The sequence below is a fragment of the Poecilia reticulata genome, chromosome 9, assembly GCF_904066995.2.
Source record: "Poecilia reticulata chromosome 9, P_reticulata-male-v2, whole genome shotgun sequence".
In the NCBI taxonomy this organism is placed as follows: Eukaryota; Metazoa; Chordata; class Actinopteri; order Cyprinodontiformes; family Poeciliidae; genus Poecilia; species Poecilia reticulata.
In genome coordinates this window covers 35,282,950-35,303,637 of record NC_088838.1, presented here as the reverse complement: position 1 = coordinate 35,303,637, position 20,688 = coordinate 35,282,950, and the positions used below count along the sequence as shown (strand labels likewise).

The 20,688-nt window shown below is 49.8% G+C and overlaps 1 protein-coding gene across 4 annotated transcripts; it reads left to right on the top strand.

Moving 5' to 3' along the window:
• The first annotated feature begins 1,069 nt into the window (after positions 1-1,069).
• On the top strand, positions 1,070-18,018 carry LOC103460562 (far upstream element-binding protein 3-like). 4 transcript variants are annotated; one of them, XM_081611069.1, is made up of 19 exons: positions 1,070-1,196; positions 6,411-6,519; positions 8,856-8,889; positions 9,128-9,174; positions 9,246-9,317; positions 9,390-9,447; positions 9,530-9,692; positions 9,765-9,863; positions 10,023-10,124; positions 10,207-10,309; positions 10,496-10,596; positions 10,667-10,805; positions 12,213-12,373; positions 12,463-12,533; positions 13,091-13,170; positions 13,307-13,375; positions 13,610-13,681; positions 14,439-14,536; positions 14,615-18,018. In XM_081611069.1, the coding sequence occupies exons 1-19, from the start codon at positions 1,107-1,109 to the stop codon at positions 14,621-14,623; spliced, it is 1,677 nt and encodes a 558-aa protein (XP_081467195.1). In that variant the 5' UTR covers positions 1,070-1,106; the 3' UTR covers positions 14,624-18,018. The 4 variants fall into 4 exon arrangements, with proteins under 4 accessions (XP_081467195.1, XP_081467194.1, XP_081467196.1 ...); XM_081611068.1 differs by having other exon boundaries at positions 13,064-13,170; XM_081611070.1 differs by lacking the exon at positions 13,307-13,375.
• The last annotated feature ends 2,670 nt before the right edge of the window (positions 18,019-20,688 follow it).

The following is a 20,688-nucleotide window of genomic DNA, read 5'->3' as shown; positions in this document are numbered from 1 at the left end:
CAATATTTTATCTTTTACGTTTTACAGAAGCTATGTGTGAAAAATTACAACGCAAACATTTGCTTTGTTGTGAATTTTTATTGGACCCTTTTGAAATTACTGAAGCTTATAAATAAAAGCTTGTGATTTCAACAAAACGCTGACAAAATGTGAAATCAGTCACGCCAAAATATGCTGTTTAAAAATTCATTTAGAAATATATCAAACAGTTATGGAAATATTACAAATATTAAAAAATATGTAATAGATTTTAAAATTTGGGAAGTTTATATATAAATTATATACAAACTAAATGCATTAACACACAAAATGTAGGTACAAAAACACATTTTAATGAAAATATATTAACACACTTAGCACTTTAGCTAAAGCTTCAGACATGACCCTTTATATACACATAAATAAGAATATATATCAATATTAGATAATAAAGACATATAGACTAGAGAAAATAAGCAAAAGTGATCAAACATACTGAGATTTTGCTACACTTTTGTCCAAGTTACATAGAAAAATAATGTTTCACATCAAGTATTCTCTTAATCATACTTTTTATTTATTTTTACAATAATTACAGGGCGTCAAACTCCAGTCCTCCTCTGTCCTGCTGATTTTAGATGTGCCACAAAAGTCTGGAATGAAACGGCTTCATTTCCTCCTCCTGGTGTCCATCAGGTCTCCACAGTCTTGCTAAGGACCTAATTATTGTATTCAGGTGGTGCAGCAGAGGCACATGTAAAAGTTGCAGGGCAGCAGGCCTGCAGGACTGGAGTGTGAAACCTGTGCTTTAAAATGTATAATGATCACCATATATTTCATTCTATTTTAGATTTATTTTTGTTTCCTTCCTCTCATTAATAACTTAGTTTTCCGTTTTTAGTTTACTTTACATGTGTATTCTGAATTTAGTTGCTGTATTTATAACCATAAATGATGTATATATGTAATTTAACCAGGACATTTAATGAATAACTGAGTGAACAGTGTGCATCCATGTTGACAATCCCACAGAGCCTCTGAAAACGGATTCAGAGTGAGCCCTCTCGCAGCTTTTCCTCTCTCTGCGCAGCTAGCAGCGGCGGCTAATCCGGCTAACGGCGGCGGTGATGGCGGAGCTGGTGCAGGGACAGGCCTCGATGAACCAGCCGGGGCTCAAGTCAGACGGCCTGGTCGATGCTTTACAGAGGGCCCGGCAGGTAACAACTCCTCTGGGGCTTAGCACACACCGGTTCCGGGCGGAGCCGCGTTGTTTGGACCGAGTCGGAGCACTTTTCATGGTGTTTGAGCTGTTGCTGCTCCGAACTTCTGCTCCGTCAACACAAACACACTTAGCATGCTAACTAGCTCAGAAAGGTGCTCGGAGTTGGACTTGAGGCCGGTTCGGTCCGGTTCACCGGGCCTGACACGGTTCCCGAGTTAGTTTGAGGGGAGTTTGTGGAACTGTCAGCGGGAGCGGAGCGCAGGGGGAGTCGGGGTGGAAGTGAAGGGGGGAGCGGGACTCAAGTTTTGGCCACACGTGTCAGAGAGTCTGCGGGGCAACCTGTTGGTTCCGAGCGGGCAGGAGGAGGGGAAACCCCGCTCACCGGTGGGCGTCTGGACCCAGCCACCGGTCCTGGTCCGGGGAGGGGGTCCAGACCCGGCCAGCAGGACGGAGCCCCCCTCCCGCACCGCTCCCTGTGCGGGCGGCTGCTTACCGTGAGGTGGGGAGGTAGAAAGTAGGCTGGGTTATGCAACAGCAACAGGGAGGGGAGGGGAACCTGCTGCACCCACTGACTCACCTGCTCAGGTGGCTCCACCCGCCCGGACCGGGACCGGGTTGGGGCTTTCACCAGGGCTCTGTGGAGGAGGGCGAGAAGGTTCTGGAGCTGGAAATGGACCGGAACCACGAAAACAGAACCAGAGCATCAAACAGGAGCCAGGCCTGGCAGAGGCCAGGAGAACCAGAACCGAGCTGGAACCAGAACCAAACGGGCACCAGAACAGGGCTCTAATCGGAACTGGAACCACGAAAATGGAACCAGAACCGAATCGGTTCCAGGACCAAACAGGGAACTAACATCAGAACCAACTGAGCTCAGTCAGAAGTAAAGTTTCTTCCTGTCCTGTTTCCTTCAGAAAGGACCCAGAACCAGATTTATCACCAGGACCCAGAACCAGATTTATAACCAGGACCCAGAACCAGATTTATCATCAGGACCAGATTTATAACCAGAACCAGATTTATAACCAGAACCAGATTTATCATCAGGACCAAGAACCAGATTTATCATCAGGAATAGTTTACTCCAGTCAGTCGTCTCCTCATGTAGCCGGTCGCCATGGAAACAAACGTTTCCGAGTTTCATCCACATGAAGGAATCTGTTGATTGAAACATGCCAGGCCCACAGGGGGCAGTGTAGCGCCACACCAACACCTGTCAGCCAATCAGAAGGCTTCTAAACAACCACCACTTCCTGTTGGGAGTTGAACATGGCGCCCGGCGCTCCACCTGGAGCTTCGTTCAGAGAAGAAGAATCCAGATGACGTTAACGTGTGAATATTACCTGCAGCATGAGGGACCTGCAGCCTGAAACACACAAATTATCATTTTTAATTATATTAAACTGACATTTTGTGTGGATGAAAAGCAAAAGTTCTCCCAGATATCAGGTGGACTAAACTAAAGAGTGAATCAGTTTATTAATGTCGGTTTCCCTCAGTAACCGTGTCGATCGGCTCCACCGTGTTTTTGTGCTGAAAGGTAGAAATGTAAAAATATGTTGAAGGGAAAACATGGCGGGTGAGACGCCATTTAAACGACTGGCCTTAAAAACAACACATTTAAATTAATATCAATCACTTGTGTTTAATCCAACTTAAATCAGGGGCCCCATGGGGCCCCCAGGGCTTCAGGGGCCCCCAGGGCTTCAGCAGCTCCATGGGCCCCCAGGGCTTCAGGGGCCCCATCAGGCCCCCAGGGCTTCAGGGGCCCCATCAGGCCCCCAGGGCTTCAGGGGCCCCATCAGGCCCCCAGGGCTTCAGCAGCTCCATGGAGCCCCCAGGGCTTCAGGGGCCCCCAGGGCTTCAGCAGCTCCATGGGCCCCCAGGGCTTCAGGGGCCCCATCAGGCCCCCAGGGCTTCAGCAGCTCCATGGGCCCCCAGGGCTTCAGCAGCTCCATGGGCCCCCAGGGCTTCAGCAGCTCCATGGGCCCCCAGGGCTTCAGGGGCCCCATAAATGCTGATATTTGAACAGATACATAAATGTAACGTTTATGATCAATGCTGCTGAATTTGATTTAATGGTTTCAGCAAACATAAAATAAATGGTTTAACATTTAAATGTGAGATTTTAAGGATCTGGCAAGTTTTACTTTGTAAAAGTTCAAAGTTCAATATTCACAGTTGGATTGTTCTGTTACCATTAGGGCTGTTGTAAACAAATATTTTAGTAATTATTGATTATTCTTACGGTTAATCCAGTAATCGGATAAAAAAGTTAATATAAAATATTGGTAAATCTTCCATAACTCCAGCGTTACGATCAGATATCGATATCGGCTCCCCAAGTTACTTTTCTGTAGTTTATGAACTAACCTGTAACAATAACGGCTCATTTTCTGAGTTAACCTGAAGAAAAGTTACACAAAGATCTGAATTTACTGATAAAGGCTCACATGTAGAAATGCTCCAGCTTTCAGTTCATCTTCAGTCAGTTTAACAGATGAACTCTGACCTCACCCCAAACCTGGCGAAGGTCAGACCGGAGGGCAGGCGAAGGTCAGACCGGAGGGCAGGCGAAGGTCAGACCGGAGGGCAGGTGAAGGTCAGGCGAAGGTCAAACCGGAGGGCAGGCGAAGGTCAGACCGGAGGGCAGGCGAAGGTCAGACCGGAGGGCAGGTGAAGGTCAGGCGAAGGTCAAACCGGAGGGCAGGTGAAGGTCAGACCGGGAGCAACACGGGATGTTTACAGCTCCTCCGTTCAGAAGCTCATCTACCCGCCATGTTCCGCCTCCCGTCTGTTCGGACCCGGATGATCTAAGTTTGCTGTGCGGTTCGTCCGTAAAGCTGCTCTGTTAGCATCAGCCTCCCGCCGCTCCGTCTCTCCGCTCACCTGTAGAAATCCTCCTCGGCTCCAACCAGCAGCTCCGGAGCAGAAAGGCTGCCGGACTCCCAGCAGCATTTTAAGGATGTTTATTGGGCCCGAAAACCATGAAAACCCGGAATTATCACCAATCAGTAAAATCCCAGCGGGCCGAACCTGCAGATTGGACGTTATGCCGCTAACACGTAGCTTCCGCCAACGACTCAGAGGAAGTCAGAGCTCCGTGCAACGCAGATCATGTTCCGGGCGGAACACGGTGCTAAATGATAAAACGTAAATTAATGAAGCTTCGAGGCAGGAAAAGTTTCCTCGAGGAATTTTAATAATCGAGGGACTCGAATCATCCGAGGAATCGTTTCAGCCCTAGTTACCATGGCAACAATCTGGTGCTGTGAGTTTAATCTTTGAGTTTGAGCCGTTTGTTCACAAATACAAATTAACAAACTGGATTATAACTGATGGTTTTTAGGTTGGCCAGTTAAACCCAGAAGCTGTTAGAGCTGCTGATGGGGCCCCTCAGTCAGATTCTGCCCCAGGCCCCATCAGCCTTGGACCGGCCCTGCAGGATGAGTTAAACCTGCCGCACTGGGCAGAGATGAGCAGCAAACAGGAGATTTAATGAAATGATGCTAATGTAGCTTTAGCAGCTCCAACGTTTCTGTCTGAATCTCAGAAACTGTTTTGGTCGTCCAGTTTATCGGAGGAGTTTCTCTGATCTCTCCGCTCATTAAGCATCGATACGGTTTGATGCTTCGCATAACCGGGAAATGATACCAAACATAATAATATAAAACCAGCATGAAGTGACCGAGGAGAGGATGGAGCTCCTCACCGGGCTGAACCTGCGTGATGAGGTTCGTTAGCCGCTAACGCGCCGACCGACCGGGACAGACATGAACTTCACAGGGCAGACGGCGCCACACGCTGGGCAGCCAGTGACATGGAAGCGCCGCATAATTATTAATCATTCTCACCGCTCCTCTGAAAGCGACTACAAGTTATTCCTGCGGTTCACATAGAGCTGCGCAACCAGAGCTAACGGTGGGTTTGGACTCCTACCGTGATTTCTGCACAGAAACATAATTCCTCACAGGAAGTTGATGCAAATATCCATCAGGTCAGCCTGAGTCCAGTTTGAGTGACAGGAGGCTCTGAGGTCAACTTCAGAGATCAAGCGGCGCGCGAGGCAACGGGCAGCGCCGTGATTGGTCGGCTCTGCCGGCTTTAAACGCATCTATTGTAAACATCTTTTAGGGTAAATCTGCTCCGCCAGTCGAACGCTCAGAGCAACAGAGACACTTTCAAATTCAAATAAGAAATGTTTTTATTCATTAATCTTTTTAAAAACGAGCAACAAAGCGTCACCTGGAACCATTTAAAACTTCCAGATCTTCATGTTTATCATCTGAACATGGAAAACATCATAAAACAATAAATTACTGGACCAGAACCTCCCTGCTGACTGTAATGGTTCTGGTTCTGTTGGGCTGCAGCCTCCCACTCAGACCTGCAGTTTCACTGCAGGCACATAGGGGGCGATGCTGAGCTGGCGTGTCGCCGTCTGCTCAAAGAGGAAGAGGATGTTTTCAAATGATTTGGTTTTTAGTTCTGAGCCAGAAATCACAACAAATTCTTTAAATTCTCAAATATTAAATATTTCATAAATTATGTTTATCATATTTAAAGTTAATTAAATAACTTGTAGTATTATTATTATAATAAACAAACATGGCCGACTGGGCAGCAGCAACGATATTTAACAGAAAAACTAAGCCGTCTCCATCCCATCGCTTCCCGATCCGCCGGGAACGCCGTTTTGTTTTCTGGATTCCATGTTTTGGTCGCCTCGCTCTCCGATTGGCTGCCCGGGGCGACGGTCATGTGACAGCGATGCAGCATAGCATTATGGGATGTTTACCTGAAGCAGTGCGTCTCTGTTAGCCGCCACAGCTAACCACCAAATATTGGCCAGACCGGCTGCATATCCCAGATCAGGTTTTATGGCCGGTTTTTATCCGACTCGCCGTTCTACAGAACTGATGAACGTTTTTAGAGCAAGTTTGACATTTTCCAGCCGGATTTCCTCCTGGGCGGCGCTGCGACTCAGATGTTTGCTAGTTATGTTCAGAAAAACATACAAATGTAACTGTGAATTTATCTTTTGTGTTTTCAAGTCATTTTGTGATGAGCACCAACTTGATAATTTCTCTGATTCTTGGAATCAGCTGGTGCCTAAAGTACCGAGTCTGGAAAACGCTGGTGTTTATGTAAAATCTCCAGGTTTGATACATTCAACGGTGATAAATTGAGTTTTCTCTTTTTGCCTCAGATTGTGGGGAAAATGGGGGGAGAAGCCATGTCCCACCTCAACAGCTCCTCAGGAAGCGTGGAGTCCACGCTGTACTACCCTGGACAGAAGCGACCCGGGGAGGACGGAGGTGAGCCGGACCAGGGAGCGCGCCTCATGTTTGGCCTCCATGATGCTTCATGTTAGCTGGGCAGCTTCTGAAGATCTTTGGCTCTGAAGTCGTAACGGTTCATGAACGTCCAGATTATCGATTTAATCCTCCAGACAAGTAGGTGGCGCTAAGCATAGTTTGGAGAAGGCCATATAACCTCCACGCCTAAAACACCGTCTCCCTGACAACAGGGACTCTGAGTTTAACGTTCCTGTGTGGGCGGGGCTTAGGCTACGGCGAACAGCGGCGCGTCAGTTTAGAGCAAACATCCGCTTTGGTCCGGAACGAGTCCAGACCGGGTCCAGAGAGTAGCTAGCACCGTTAGCATGTTAGCATGTTAACCAGTATAAACGAGTCCAGACCGGGTCCAGAGCACCATTAGCATGTTAGCACCATTAGCATGTTAACCAGTATGAACGAGTCCAGACCGGGTCCAGAGCACCATTAGCATGTTAGCACCATTAGCATGTTAACCAGTATAAACGAGTCCAGACCGGGTCCAGAGCATAGTTAGCACCATTAGCATGTTAGCACCATTAGCATGTTAACCAGTATAAACGAGTCCAGACCGGGTCCAGAGAGTAGTTAGCACCGTTAGCATGTTAGCACTGTTAGCATGTTAACCAGTATAAACGAGTCCAGACCGGGTCCAGAGCGTAGTTAGCACCATTAGCATGTTAGCACCGTTAGCTTGTTAGCACCATTAGCATGTTGGCACCATTAGCATGTTAGCACCGTTAGCATGTTAGCACCATTAGCATGTTAGCACCATTAGCATGTTAACCAGTGTTGGGGGTTGAACGACTACCTATTTTTTAAGGTCGACTACATCATAATAGTCGAGTCGATGTCGACTAGTCGCGATGACATCAGAGTGACGTAAACTCAAACCCCTTCACAACTACTTGGAGGCTTTATCAGCTATTTTCACGGCTAATATTAACCCCTACACTCTTCTCCCGCTTTCACTAAGTCTATTATGGAGAATTAAAAGAGTAATAAACATCATTCTTTGTGAGCAGCGGAGAAAAGTTCGTTGCACAAAGTCGGTCTGACCTTTTTTTTTTTTTTTCTTACAAACACCGGCTGATGCTGATGATCCCTGGATACTCGAGTCCAGTTACCACACTGACCACATGGCGCTTTTGGATCCTCACAAACCAAACGTATTATGAACGGATCCCGTTTGGTTACAGCTGAATCCAGCGAAGCTTCCCGCTGCTCCTCCGCCCGATGAGCAGCGGGAAGCTCTGCTGACTCAGCAGCGTCTCTCTGAACCGACATGCAGACGGCGGCAGAGATGACCTCTATCTGACCCTCAGGGTGAAGCTTGGACTTAGTTTCCAGATGTAGTCAAACCATATTTCTATAAGAGCGTAAAGCTGCCAGGTTAGAAGCTTCAATACGCAGGATGACGCTGATCAGCTGGGGGATAAAAAGCCTGACATCATGACGCGTTGACGCCCGTTACTCTGGTAGCCTTTTTTTTTTTTAAGGATTTTTTCGGCACTAGTTTATTTGACAGCAATCTGACAGTAAGGGGGCAGAGAGAGCGAAGCAGGAGAGAGAGGCACGATGGGCCCAGCGAATGGAGGACGGGAGTCGGACTCCTGACCACCGCGGGCTGAAGTCTCTATATGCGGGCGCCGCGCTAACCAACGCGCCGCCACCGCCCCAATGCAGGAGCCTATGCTGTAATTTACAGTTTCTCTTTGTTAAATTATTTACGTTTTTATACAATTTGAGCTTTCTGACGAACTCACCTAGTCCACCTTCTTTCATTTCCTTGGAAAAATCTGTTTAGTCACGTGATTGGGACTCATTGCAGAGAAAAGAATCGACTAATTGGTGCAACCCCTACCCAGTGTGAACGAGTCCAGACCGGGTCCAGAGCGTAGCTGGCACCATTAGCATGTTAGCACTGTTAGCATGTTAACTAGTGTGAACGAGTCCAGACGGGCTCAAGAGAGTAGCTAGCACCATTAGCATGTTAGCACTGTTGGCATGTTAGCACCATTAGCATGTTAGCAATGTTGGCATGTTAGCACCATTAGCATGTTAGCAATGTTGGCATGTTAGCACCATTAGCATGTTAGCAATGTTGGCATGTTAGCACCATTAGCATGTTAGCAATGTTAGCATGTTAGCACAGTTTCTGGACCTTTTACTGAACCTGGAGAATGTCTGCAGTGTTCCTCAGGAACTTTAGGTCTGTTCTCTGACCTTTGACCTATCAGAAGCAGCCATGTTGTTCCTGTTGTAGTCAGTGAGGCGGATCAGTAGACGGGATCTAACGGCAGCTTCTCTCTCCTCAGTGGGTAACCAGCTTCCAGCCATGGGCCATCAGAGGTAGGAGCAGCTGCTATTGATCACACACACACACACACACACACACACACACACACACACACACACACACAGCAGGGCTCCCATCATCCCCTGCTCTCAGCTCCATGTTCTGTTTGCTAATAGCGCTCAGTGTGAGATGAGATCGTTATAGATCCATCACCTGTGTGTGTGTGTGTGTGTGTGTGTGTGTGTGTGTGTGTGTGTGTGTGTGTGTGTGTGTGTGTGTGTGTGTGTGCAGGGTGATGACGGAGGAGTACAAGGTCCCGGACCGGATGGTGGGCTTCAGTGAGTATCACCCTGAGGTTCTGGTTCTGGTCGGCGGCGGCCCGCTCACCTCTCTGCTTGTTGCTCCTCAGTTATCGGCAGAGGCGGCGAGCAGATCACCAGGATCCAGCTGGAGTCGGGATGTAAGATCCAGATCGCCTCAGGTGAGTCCAGAACCAGCCCAGGACCCGGTTCTGAGCCGGTTCTGACCCGCTGACGGCTGCTTTGCGTCTCAGACAGCGGAGGGCTGATGGAGCGGCCGTGTTCACTGACGGGAACGCCAGAGAGCATCGAGTGAGTGTCGGCGCCGCTGACCCGGTTCCTCAGGGTCTGGTTCCTGTGGACCCCGCTCCGTAACGGTTCTGGTTCTGTCCAGGCAGGCGAAGCGGCTGCTGGTCCAGATCGTGGAGCGGTGTCGGAATGGGCCTGGTTTCCATGGCGACGGTGACGGCGGCGCCGCGGTGCAGGAGATGCTGATCCCGGCCAGCAAGGTGGGGCTGGTGATCGGCCGCGGCGGCGACACCATCAAGCAGCTGCAGGTAGGACGAACCGGACCGCCTTGGACGGGTTCTGCTGGGCCCGGCTTCAGCCTCTGGTTCTGGTTCTGCCAGGAGCGGGCCGGGGTCAAGATGATGATGATCCAGGACGGGCCGCTGCCGACCGGCGCCGACAAGCCGCTCCGCATCTCTGGAGATCCCTACAAAGTCCAGGTACCAGAACCGGTTCTGGGCCCGGACCCGGTTCACGGGCCTTATGAGGTGGCAGGAGGTCAAAGGTCATGAATCAGGATGAGTTTAGATGTCCGGGTCCAGAACCTTCCTGGACCTGGAGTCCTCCATGCTAAACCCGGTTCTGGTTCCGATCCACAGGCGGCCAAGGAGCTGGTTCTGGAGGTGATCCGGGAGAAGGACGGGGACTTTCGGTCCGGACGCAGCGACTTCGGAGGTCGGCTGGGCGGAACCAGTCTGGACGTAAGACCCGACCCACGCTCCAGAACCGGGACCGGACCGCCGTCCCCATGCCTCGCTAACCCCAGGTCCAATCCGTCCACAGGTTCCGGTTCCGAGGTTCGCCGTTGGCATCGTTATCGGCAGGAACGGAGAGATGATCAAGAAGATCCAGAACGACGCCGGGGTCAGAGTTCAGTTCAAAGCAGGTCGGAACCGTCGGAACCGGGTCGGAACCGGGTCGTCCTCCATAAAATCCCTCCAGACCATAATAATCGATGCTCCAATACTTGATCAGGTTTCGGTTTTAGCCCGGAAGCCGGTTCTGGTTCTGTGTGATGTTTAACAACCGGCTGAGTGAAGCGGTTCTGACCTTTGACCCCGGCTGTGTCCAGATGACGGCATCAGTCCCGAGCGCGTTGCCATGGTGATGGGCCAGCCGGACCGCTGCCAGCACGCCGTCCACCTCATCAACGAGCTCATCCAGACGGCCCAGGTAAGCCCGGCCAGAACCGGCGGAGCCAGAACCGGGTCAGAACCTCCCCTCATCCCGTTCCTGTGTCCAGGAGCGGGACGGCTTCGGCTCGGCCCTGCGGAGCTCCAGGGTCAGAGGTCGCGGCGACTGGACCATGGGCTCTCCAGGCCCGCTGCAGGAGGTCACATACACAATCCCAGCTGATAAGTGCGGCCTGGTCATCGGCAAAGGTAGGAGCACAAGCCCCGCCCCCACCGGTTCTGCTCAGACCCGATCGGGTCAGAACCGGGAACAAAGTCGGAGGGGCGCAGATTCATCAGGCAGAGAGGAGAACCGTGTGTGTGTGTGTGTGTGTGTGTGTGTGTGTGTGTGTGTGTGTGTGTGTGTGTGTGTGTGTGTGTGTGTGTGTGTGTGTGTGTGTGTGTGTGTGTGTGTGTGTGTGTGTGTGTGTGTGTGTGTGTGTGTGTGTGTGTGTGTGTGGAGGTTGAGAGGGTTGAGCTGCAGCTTCCAAACTAAAAGCCACAGAGATTAATGTGACGTATTTAGACACCATGAGAAGCGGCTGCACACACTCTGTACGCGCTGAGAGCAGGAAGTGACGCGCGTTGAGAGGAGGAAGTGATGCGAGCAGGAAGTGACGCGCGTTGAGAGGAGGAAGTGACGCGCGTTGAGAGGAGGAAGTGATGCGAGCAGGAAGTGACGCGCGCTGAGAGCAGGAAGTGACGCGCGCTGAGAGCAGGAAGTGACGCGCGCTGAGAGCAGGAAGTGACGCGCGCTGAGAGCAGGAAGTGACGCGCGTTAGCAGGAAGTGACGCGCGCTGAGAGCAGGAAGTGACGCGCGTTAGCAGGAAGTGACGCGCGCTGAGAGCAGGAAGTGACGCGCGCTGAGAGCAGGAAGTGATGCGTGTTAGCATGAAGTGACGCGCGCTGAGAGCAGGAAGTGATGCGTGTTAGCAGGAAGTGACGCGCGCTGAGAGCAGGAAGTGACGCGCGTTAGCAGGAAGTGACGCGCGCTGAGAGCAGGAAGTGACGCGCGTTAGCAGGAAGTGACGCGCGCTGAGAGCAGGAAGTGACGCGCGCTGAGAGCAGGAAGTGATGCGTGTTAGCAGGAAGTGACGCGCGCTGAGAGCAGGAAGCGATGCGTGTTAGCAGGAAGTGATGTGCGCTGAGAGCAGGAAGTGATGCGTGTTAGCAGGAAGTGACGCGCGCTGAGAGCAGGAAGTGATGCAAGCAGGAAGTGATGCGTGCTGCGAGCAGGAAGTGACGCGGGCTGCGAGCAGGAAGTGACGCGGGCTGAGAGCAGGAAGTGATGCGTGTTAGCAGGAAGTGACGCGCGCTGAGAGCAGGAAGTGACGCGTGTTAGCAGGAAGTGACGCGCGCTGAGAGCAGGAAGTGATGCGTGTTAGCAGGAAGTGACGCGCGCTGAGAGCAGGAAGTGATGCAAGCAGGAAGTGACGCGTGTTAGCAGGAAGTGATGCAAGCAGGAAGTGACGCGTGTTAGCAGGAAGTGACGCGTGTTAGCAGGAAGTGACGCGCGCTGAGAGCAGGAAGTGATGCGTGTTAGCAGGAAGTGACGCGCGCTGAGAGCAGGAAGTGGCGCGCTGCGAGCAGGAAGTGATGCGTGCTCCTCCCTGCAGGTGGTGAGACCATCAAGAGCATCAACCAGCAGTCTGGTGCCCACGTGGAGCTGCAGAGGAACCCTCCGCCCTCCACCGACCCCAACACCCGGGTCTTCACCATCCGCGGCTCCGCCCAGCAGATGGAGGTCGCCCGCCAGCTCATCGACGACAAGATCGGGGTGAGCGGCCGAACGCGCCCCGCTGGGGGTCCGGCCCGGGTTCCAGCCGGCCCGGTCCGCGCTCACGGTTCCGTCTCGTCTCCCTGCAGGGATCGGGGATCATGAGCAACGGAGGATTCGGCTTCAGCCCCTTCACCCAGGGCCCTGCCGCCCACCAGAAGTAAGAACCTCTGACCCCTGACCCCTGAGCTGTTCACGGCAGCCTCCCAGCCAATCAGAGGCTCCGTCTTCAGGTTTAAACAGGAAGTGAGGAGCTGAATGGATCCGTCCAGAGCGTCTCGTCCTGGTTGTTTATAAAACAGAAGAAAAAAAGTTCATGTTTATTTCAGAATGTTGGAAACACTGTGAGATCCTCCTCTATAGATCTATAGATCCTCCTTTATAGATCTATAGATCTATAGATCTATAGATCCTCCTGTATAGATCTATAGATCTATAGATCCTGTTACATAGATCCTCCTGTATAGATCTATAGATCTATAGATCCTGTTACATAGATCCTCCTGTATAGATCTCTAGCTCTATAGATCTGTTGTTCTACAGGTTTGGGGTCAACGGGTCAAAATGCCGTTTTTACATTTTCGTCTGAAATCCCATCTTGTTCAGATTACAGTCAGATAATCTGATCAGTTTCAGATTATTGATTAGGCTGAATGTGAGCTGACGACGTGATTGGCCGGTTGTCAGCAGGTGTTCACCAGGTGTCTGTGTCTGCAGCAGCGGCCAGCCGTTTGTGACCGGCGTTTGGGGGAACACCTACCAGACCAGCTGGCAGAACCCGGGCCAGCAGGACCCAGGTGGGCCCACACACACACACACACACACACACACACACACACGGCTCTGGCTGCAGCCTCCTGCCTGGTTAGTGGTGAGTTCAGGGCAGCGTCAGGCTGGGGGTCCGAGCGGCTGAAGCTGTGTGTGTGTGTGTAGGTCACAGTTTGGCTCAGACAGGACAGATGGACTACTCCAAAGCATGGGAGCAGTACTATAAGAAGCTAGGCAAGTGCACACACACACACACACACACACACACACACACACACACACACACACACACACACGGTGCAGTTTCTGAGGAAGGGAGAGTTCACCTGGCAGGAAGCGGCTGCTGGACGGACACAGGATGACGGTGTGTGTGTGTGTGTGTGTGTGTGTGTGTGTGTGTGTGTGTGTGTGTGTGTGTGTGTGTGTGTGTGTGTGTGTGTGTGTGTGTGTGTGTGTGTGTGTGTGCAGGTCAGCAGAACCAGCCTCAGAACATGATGACGGACTACAGCAAGGCCTGGGAGGACTACTACAAGAAACAGAGTACGGCTGCATGAACGCTCACTTGTTGCTCACTGTACAGTCCGGTTCTGATCCGGTCGGCCCGCTTCCCACTGCCTGACATGCGAAACCGTGGCAGCTGCCTTCAGGGAAGGTCACGCTAAACAGAACCAGAAATATAATCAATTAGGATGGAGGTCCGACTCTTAACACGGCGTTCCGTCCATAAGGAACCTGCTAACTCGGGGCTACGCTAACTCGGGGCTACGCTAACGGGGCTACGCTAACTGGGCTACGCTAACTCGGGGCTACGCTAACTCGGGGCTACGCTAACTGGGCTGCGCTAACTTGGCTCTATAGATCCAGAACCCGCTAACTCGGGCCTGCGCTAACTCGGGGCTGCGCTAACTCGGGGCTGCGCTAACTCGGGGCTGCGCTAACTCGGGGCAGCGCTAACTCGGGGCTACGCTAACTTGGCTCTATAGATCCAGAACCCGCTAACTCGGGGCTACGCTAACTCTGGGCTACGCTAACTCTGGGCTACGCTAACTTGGGGCTGCGCTAACTCGGGGCTGCGCTAACTCGGGGCTGCGCTAACTCGGGGCTGCGCTAACTCGGGGCTGCGCTAACTCGGGGCTGCGCTAACTCGGGGCTGCGCTAACTCGGGGCTGCGCTAACTCGGGGCTGCGCTAACTCGGGGCTGCGCTAACTCGGGGCTGCGCTAACTCGGGGCTGCGCTACTCGGGGCTGCGCTGTAACATGAGCGGTTCATGGTGTCATTGTGGTCTTGCTGTTGCAGGTCAGTCGTCTCAGCAGAGTTCGGTGCCAGACTACACTGCAGTGTTAGCAGAATACTACAGACAGCAGCCCTACCTGTGGAACCCCGCCCAGATCCAGGTAACACCCGAGGCTCCGCCCTCCTCCGCCGGGCCGCGGTGAACCCGCTGATCCACCGTGTCGTCTTGTTTCTGCCAGGATCACTAGAGGCTCCTTCGTCTCGGCTCCAGGCGTCGGACGGTCGTTGACAGCAACCAAAACGGGGTTTCCAAGCAACGCTCTGCCGCTTCTTTCTTCCTTTTTGTAGAGAAAAACTAAGGATTAACTGAAAAATCACAAACTCTTGTCTTTCTGTTTTTTAACCTTACAGAGTTGATATTTTGTCAGGCAGGTTTTTTTGGACTAGCCTCTGGTCTCCACAGCATAGACCTGATTTTCTTTTTTTTTTTATCAAACTTGAACTTAAAGATCTATCAGTGTGGCTTTGAACAAAAACAAATCCAGTATAATCTATATTTTGTCTAGTTTTATTTTTCTGATAAACGGTAAAAGGCTTAGCAGTCTTGAGTAAGAAAATCAGATATATTATTATTTTGTTCATGATAATGTTTTAAAGCATGCGTCAGATTGTGTGTTGACTCTCAGTTATCTTTTTTATTTTGGCATAGAAATATTTTAATAGCGTTGGATGGAAATGTGATGTTTTACCGTCGGAGATAAAACTGTATTTTGTACTAAATTTCTGCTCGCTGGGTCTGTTTTCACCTGTAGTCGCCATCTTGGAGGTGCAATGACACGATTGTTTTCTTTGGTTTGATTATTCCTGTTTGTCGATAGTGAACTCGGTTTTATTATGTAACGATGAAACAAGTGGTGATCATATTGTTGTCTAAAGCCAGATCTCTCTGTGGTCGAAGAACCTCAGCAGTTCAGCACCAGTTGTTGTTGGAACAGGAGCTTAGCCTGTTTTCTTCCAGTGAAACTGAATTATTGCTGTTAGTTGTGCTTAGTTTGAGTGGAGAAACGTTGAAGCTGGTCCGTGTTACCTCAGCGGGTGTTTGCTGAATGAATGTTTTAGCTGGATGTAGCTGAGTGGATGTGGGAGATGAACGGACGTTCTATCAAAAGTCCTGAACCAAGTAATCAGGTGAGCCTGATGGTTTTAACGTGTGAACACTGTTCTGCCTTGACAATTTAAGAGCTGACAGAATAAAAAGCTATTGATCTTTGACATTTACTGATATTCTTTTTTAACTTGCTAACAAACTGCCAGGCGCTCTATGCACAACTTTTCTGTTTTAACAACCGAAGCTCAGTAAATCTGCATGAAATATTCATGTTGGCGCAACATTTGAGTTGTTAACAGGAACTGAAGTAACAGCAGTCAGAACTTAACTAACCAGCTAACTTAACGTCCCTCTGATTCTCTCCACTAACGTTTGAACACATTAAGAAATGCAAGCAAAGTTAAACCTTTAGTCACTTTCAGCAAAGAAATAATGTGAATATTCTGCAACGGAAATAAAAATCCATTTTTTAAGTATCTGTTAAACTTGCTGATATTTGAGCTTTAGCTGAATAATCTTTAAACAAAAAGTATTCACATGTAAACCGTCATATTTTTATCTCTCCTCTCAATATGCAAATTTATGCTAACCTGTGATGTCATCAGCTCAAAGGTTAAAGGTCAGATTTACAGCCAACATCAAAAACAGACTTTAATCTCAAAAACGTTAAATCTTGTTAAACTACAGGAGAAAAATGACGACTTTGAATTTAATAAAATAGTGGGAAGCAACACAGTCGATCAGTATTTTGATATTTGCTGTTTCATTTTTAACATCCTAACTGGATTCAATGTGAACAAAAACTTAAATACTGAGTAATTAGCTTAGCTTCACGCTAACCCCAGACTCTAACCCTGCATGTGCAATTACAATTTAAACATCTAAACCAGGTCGCACATTATTAGTGTTGATTTTCCAACTAAAAATGGGTCCAGATTTCAGTTCTGATGATTTATTTTTAAACCTTGGAGTTGGCATAAGGAAGAACTCGTCTGATTCTCTGAAATTGGTGCTGTGGACATGAAATTAACAAGCTACTAAAGATGTTTTAAATATGGTTAGGAAAAACGGACAAAACCAGAAATTAAAGGCTCCAAAGAAAAGGATGGTGAAAATGGTTAAATATTAATTAACTCCAAAATGATCCGTTTTAATTTGATAAGCTGCCGAACCTGCTTGAGTTTTGACATTTTCCTGCCTGCTTTACCCGCGTTAACAATTTAGCTGAAAGTGTTTTAGCTTAGCTACCAGAACCCGTTAGCTTAGCTACCAGAACCCGTTAGCTTAGCTACCAGAACCCGTTAGCTTAGCTACCAGAACCCGTTAGCTTAGCTACCAGAACCCGTTAGCTTAGCTACCAGAACCCGTTAGCTTAGCTACCAGAACCCGTTAGCTTAGCTACCAGAACCCGTTAGCTTAGCTACCAGAACCCGTTAGCTTAGCTACCAGAACCCGTTAGCTTAGCTACCAGAACCCGTTAGCTTAACATTGTGTGTATTCGTGCGGTGCTGATTTATGCTTTGTGTGTGTGCGTGTGTGTGTGTGTGTGTTTAAGGGTTGGTAATGTTCCTCAAAAAGTTATGTTGTTTTCATCAACTTGCACAAATGTAAATATATTTTTTGGCTTTTCTTATCGAAACTCAGCTAATTTACTGTTTAAGCTTATTTGATGCGAATTTGGTAAAATTTAAAGACTTGTTCATTTTATTTTTTAAGAGATGTCGGTCCTGAAGTTTTTAGTTATGTCTGTTTTTTTGAAATCTTGAGATTTTTCTACCAGTTTAATTCCACCTGTTGCAGTATTTCAGATTCGTTAGCCGACATGCTAGCTGCATGCTTTGTCCTCAGATCATGCTAGCAAGCTGCAGTTGGACGGTTCGCTTGGCGGCCATGTTGGCGCGGCCATGTTGGCGCGGCCATGTTGGCGCGGCCAGCCGCGGCGGCTGCTCTGTTAGCTGAACCACGTTTGTCGGACCACAGAGAGGTTTGTCTTGTTTCCGGAGATCTGGCTGAAATGGTTCTGCTTTCTGTATGTGATGATGATGATAAAGACAATAATAATGAGTTCTCCTCTTCAGGTCTATTTAAATCGTATAAATATTCAGTTTGTGTAAATTCCACTGCTCTCCAGTTAAAATGATTTCTGTTCTGTTTAATTCACATGTTGTGTTTAACCGATCTGCGTTTCCTCAAGACTGCTAGGCGCCCCGCCCCCCGGCGGTTCGGTTCGGTTCTGACCCGCCTGGAATTGGGCCGGAGATGGGGCGGCGCCGCATTGTTAAAACGGCTGAAGTGGATTCATGCCGGGTGTCCGGTTCTGGTTCCGACAGCTGCGATCAGAACCGGACCTGTGAGCACCGGCCCGCTTCAGCGTCCGGCTTCCTGATCCGGAGACTTTGGTTCCGGAGGGCAGCTTCCGGTTTCTGTTGCTTTTCTAACTGTAACCTGCAGATTTTCTAGATTCTATTGGCGGATGGATGAACCGCTGCGGACGCGATGATCACTGCGGGCTAATAAACGGCTCCTTCTTTCTGACCGTGTCTGTTTCTGAGTCCAGGTGATGAAACTCACCTTTACCTTTACAGGACAACACAGATCTATAGATTTATGGTTCATTTCCCTCCTGCAGCCGGATGTTGAAATCATCATGAGGATTTTACTGAAACCATAGAAAAGCATCAAAATGAAGGAAAAACCTTTAGATTTCACATTTACACTCATTTTGTTTTTATGAAAATTATGGATAAAATTCCTGCTTGGCTTCAAAGGACCAAACTCGTGTGTTTTGGGTCGGAACCGGCCCGCGGACCGCTGCTGGGCCCCTCAGAGACATGAACATGGTTCTGATCATTTATTGATGCTCCCTGAGCGGCGCAGATGGTTCTGGTCCGAATAACGGCGTGATGTCATCGGGTCGCTAAAACGTTCCTGTAATCACCGCCGACCGGCCCCGGGGGGCCGCGGGCCGCCGGGGGGCCGCAGGAGGAGGAGGAGGAGGACGCATCACCGTGGAAACGGATATTTACAGGAACATGAACGCCTCGTGGGGACCGAGGAGGTTCTGAAGAGTCTGGACCGGTTCCAGACGAGGCCTAGAGCCCCGCAGAACCGAGCCATGGCCAGCAGAACCAGGCCGGAGCCCCGCAGAACCCAGTTCCTGATGAAACCGGTGGTTAAATTCAGGAATCGGATTAACGGGCAGAAACGGAAATAATAAATTATTGCTGTAGTTCTGGTTCCGGTCCGTAGTTCTGGTTCCGGTCCATAGTTCTGGTTCCGGTCCGTAGTTCTGGTTCCTACAACTGAATCTGATTTTGATGAATTTATTAAACAATCAGAAGTTCTGATGGTTCGGTTCGGCTCCGGTCCGGTCCGGTTCTGGATGTTTTCCTGATGGCTGAAGCTTCATGGAGCGGCGGAACCGGCCGGTTCTGTTTGTGGTTTCAGCTCTGGTCGGGCCCAGGGGTCCGGTTCGGCTAATGCATGCAGCTCTGCGGTCATAAAGTACCGGAAGGGGTTCGGTAAGTACCGATGACCTGATTAAACATTAACGTGATGGGGATCTGGACCCGGTCCAAATGGTTCCCTGAAGGGGGGGCGGTTCTGACCCAAATGTTCTGTCTGAGATTACAGAACCGTCTGGATCAGAACCCAGGATTGGACCTGGAGGGATTCCTCCGGAACCAGAACCGGATTCCTGGTTCAAGCTGAAGTCCAGGTCCAGTCGGAACCGGGCGGGTTGATCGGCTCAGCAGAACCGGGTTTATGAGCTTTGAGAAATGAATCTTTGATTTCTCTCGTGAATTTGTCCCGCCAGACGGAACCGAACCGAACCGGAACCGGAACGTTTTTATTTTTCTGTTTATGACTTTTAGATTTTATATTTTTATTTTTTATTTTTTATATTTTTTATTTTTTTATTTTTTATATTTTCTCTCTGCTGGTCGGTGACGTCTCCCTGGTTCTGGGTTTCTGCGGGTCTCGGTTCCAGCAGAACATTTCGGAACCACCAAGTTCTCCTGGAAATGTCCTGAAGCTCATCGGACCGGAACCAGGACAGGTTCGGGAACATTTGTGGACCGAGGCCGATGTTGCGGATCTGGGTCATAGAACCTCAGCAGAACTTTTTCCAAAGTGAGATTTAAAAAAAACGGGACCTGAGAAACCGTCCGGAACCGGGGACTCTGGGTCCGGTTCTGCAGAACCCTGAAGATGTTCTGGTTTTAGTTTCTCTAGTTCTGCTGGTTCCGGAGAGAAGCTGAAGCTCTGGACCGAACCCTCCTCCTCCCCTTGGTCGTGAGGAAGGTGGGCTCGGTTCGGTTCGGCTCGTGCAGCTGACTGATGATCATTAAAAGGTTTTTAAAGCGGATTATTAGCGGCGCGCGCTGCGTCTGTCCGCCGCATGAATACTAATGAGGCGCTGCGCCACTTAATCACGTTAGCGGAACAATGTTGCGCCATTTGGGCCGATTCCCACCCCCTGACCCCCCCCCCACACACACACACACACACACACACCCGCTCTGTGCGCGTGCCAGTCACCTGCCTCCCTCCGCCTCTGACTTCCCGGCGTCTTTTCGGGCTGAAGTGTCTCGTTGTCGCGGCGGCGCGGAGCTTTTTGTTGGGAAGCTCATTAAGCGTGTCTGTCCTCCTGCGGCCCAGACGCGCCTCTCCATTAAGGAACCGAACCGCCCGGATCCGCGTGCGGGGAGCCCCGCAAAGAAAGGCGGGAGAGAAAGGAGGACCCGGCCTTTCTCTCTCTAACGAACTGAAAACATTTGCAAATCTGCTTTTATTCCCGGATTTTCTCCCCTTTCTCTCCTCAGACTCCCAGGACAAAAGCGCCCGTTCCGACCCGGTTCGGCCCGGTTCGGCCCGCTCCGGGGCGCACGGAGCTCCGCAGAGGCCGGCGGGGCGGAGCCGGGGCCGGGAGAGGAGCCGTGATTCCCGGCTGCAGGGCTCGGTGACCCGGAGCTGCTGGAGGAAAATTTATAATGTTTAAATTATTTTAGGTTTTATTTGTAGGAATTTTTAAAGTGTATATTTATTTAATATATTTTACTGATTAATAAAAGATTATCCTGAGTTTTTATTTGGTTTGTGTCGCCTGACATTATTTGAAATATAAAAATATTTATTTCAAAAATAAAAACCTGCAGTTTAAATAAAACACCGAGACGCTGAATGTTTCCACAGGTTCTGGAT

Coding starts and splice junctions, on each gene's coding strand:
- LOC103460562 (XM_081611068.1), top strand. CDS start 1,107: ATGGCGGAGCTGGTGCAGGGACAGGCCTCGATGAACCAGCCGGGGCTC. Junction 10,597..10,666: donor AGCTCATCCAGACGGCCCAG/GTAAGCCCGGCC, acceptor TCCTGTGTCCAG/GAGCGGGACGGCTTCGGCTC. Junction 12,374..12,462: donor TCATCGACGACAAGATCGGG/GTGAGCGGCCGA, acceptor GTCTCCCTGCAG/GGATCGGGGATCATGAGCAA.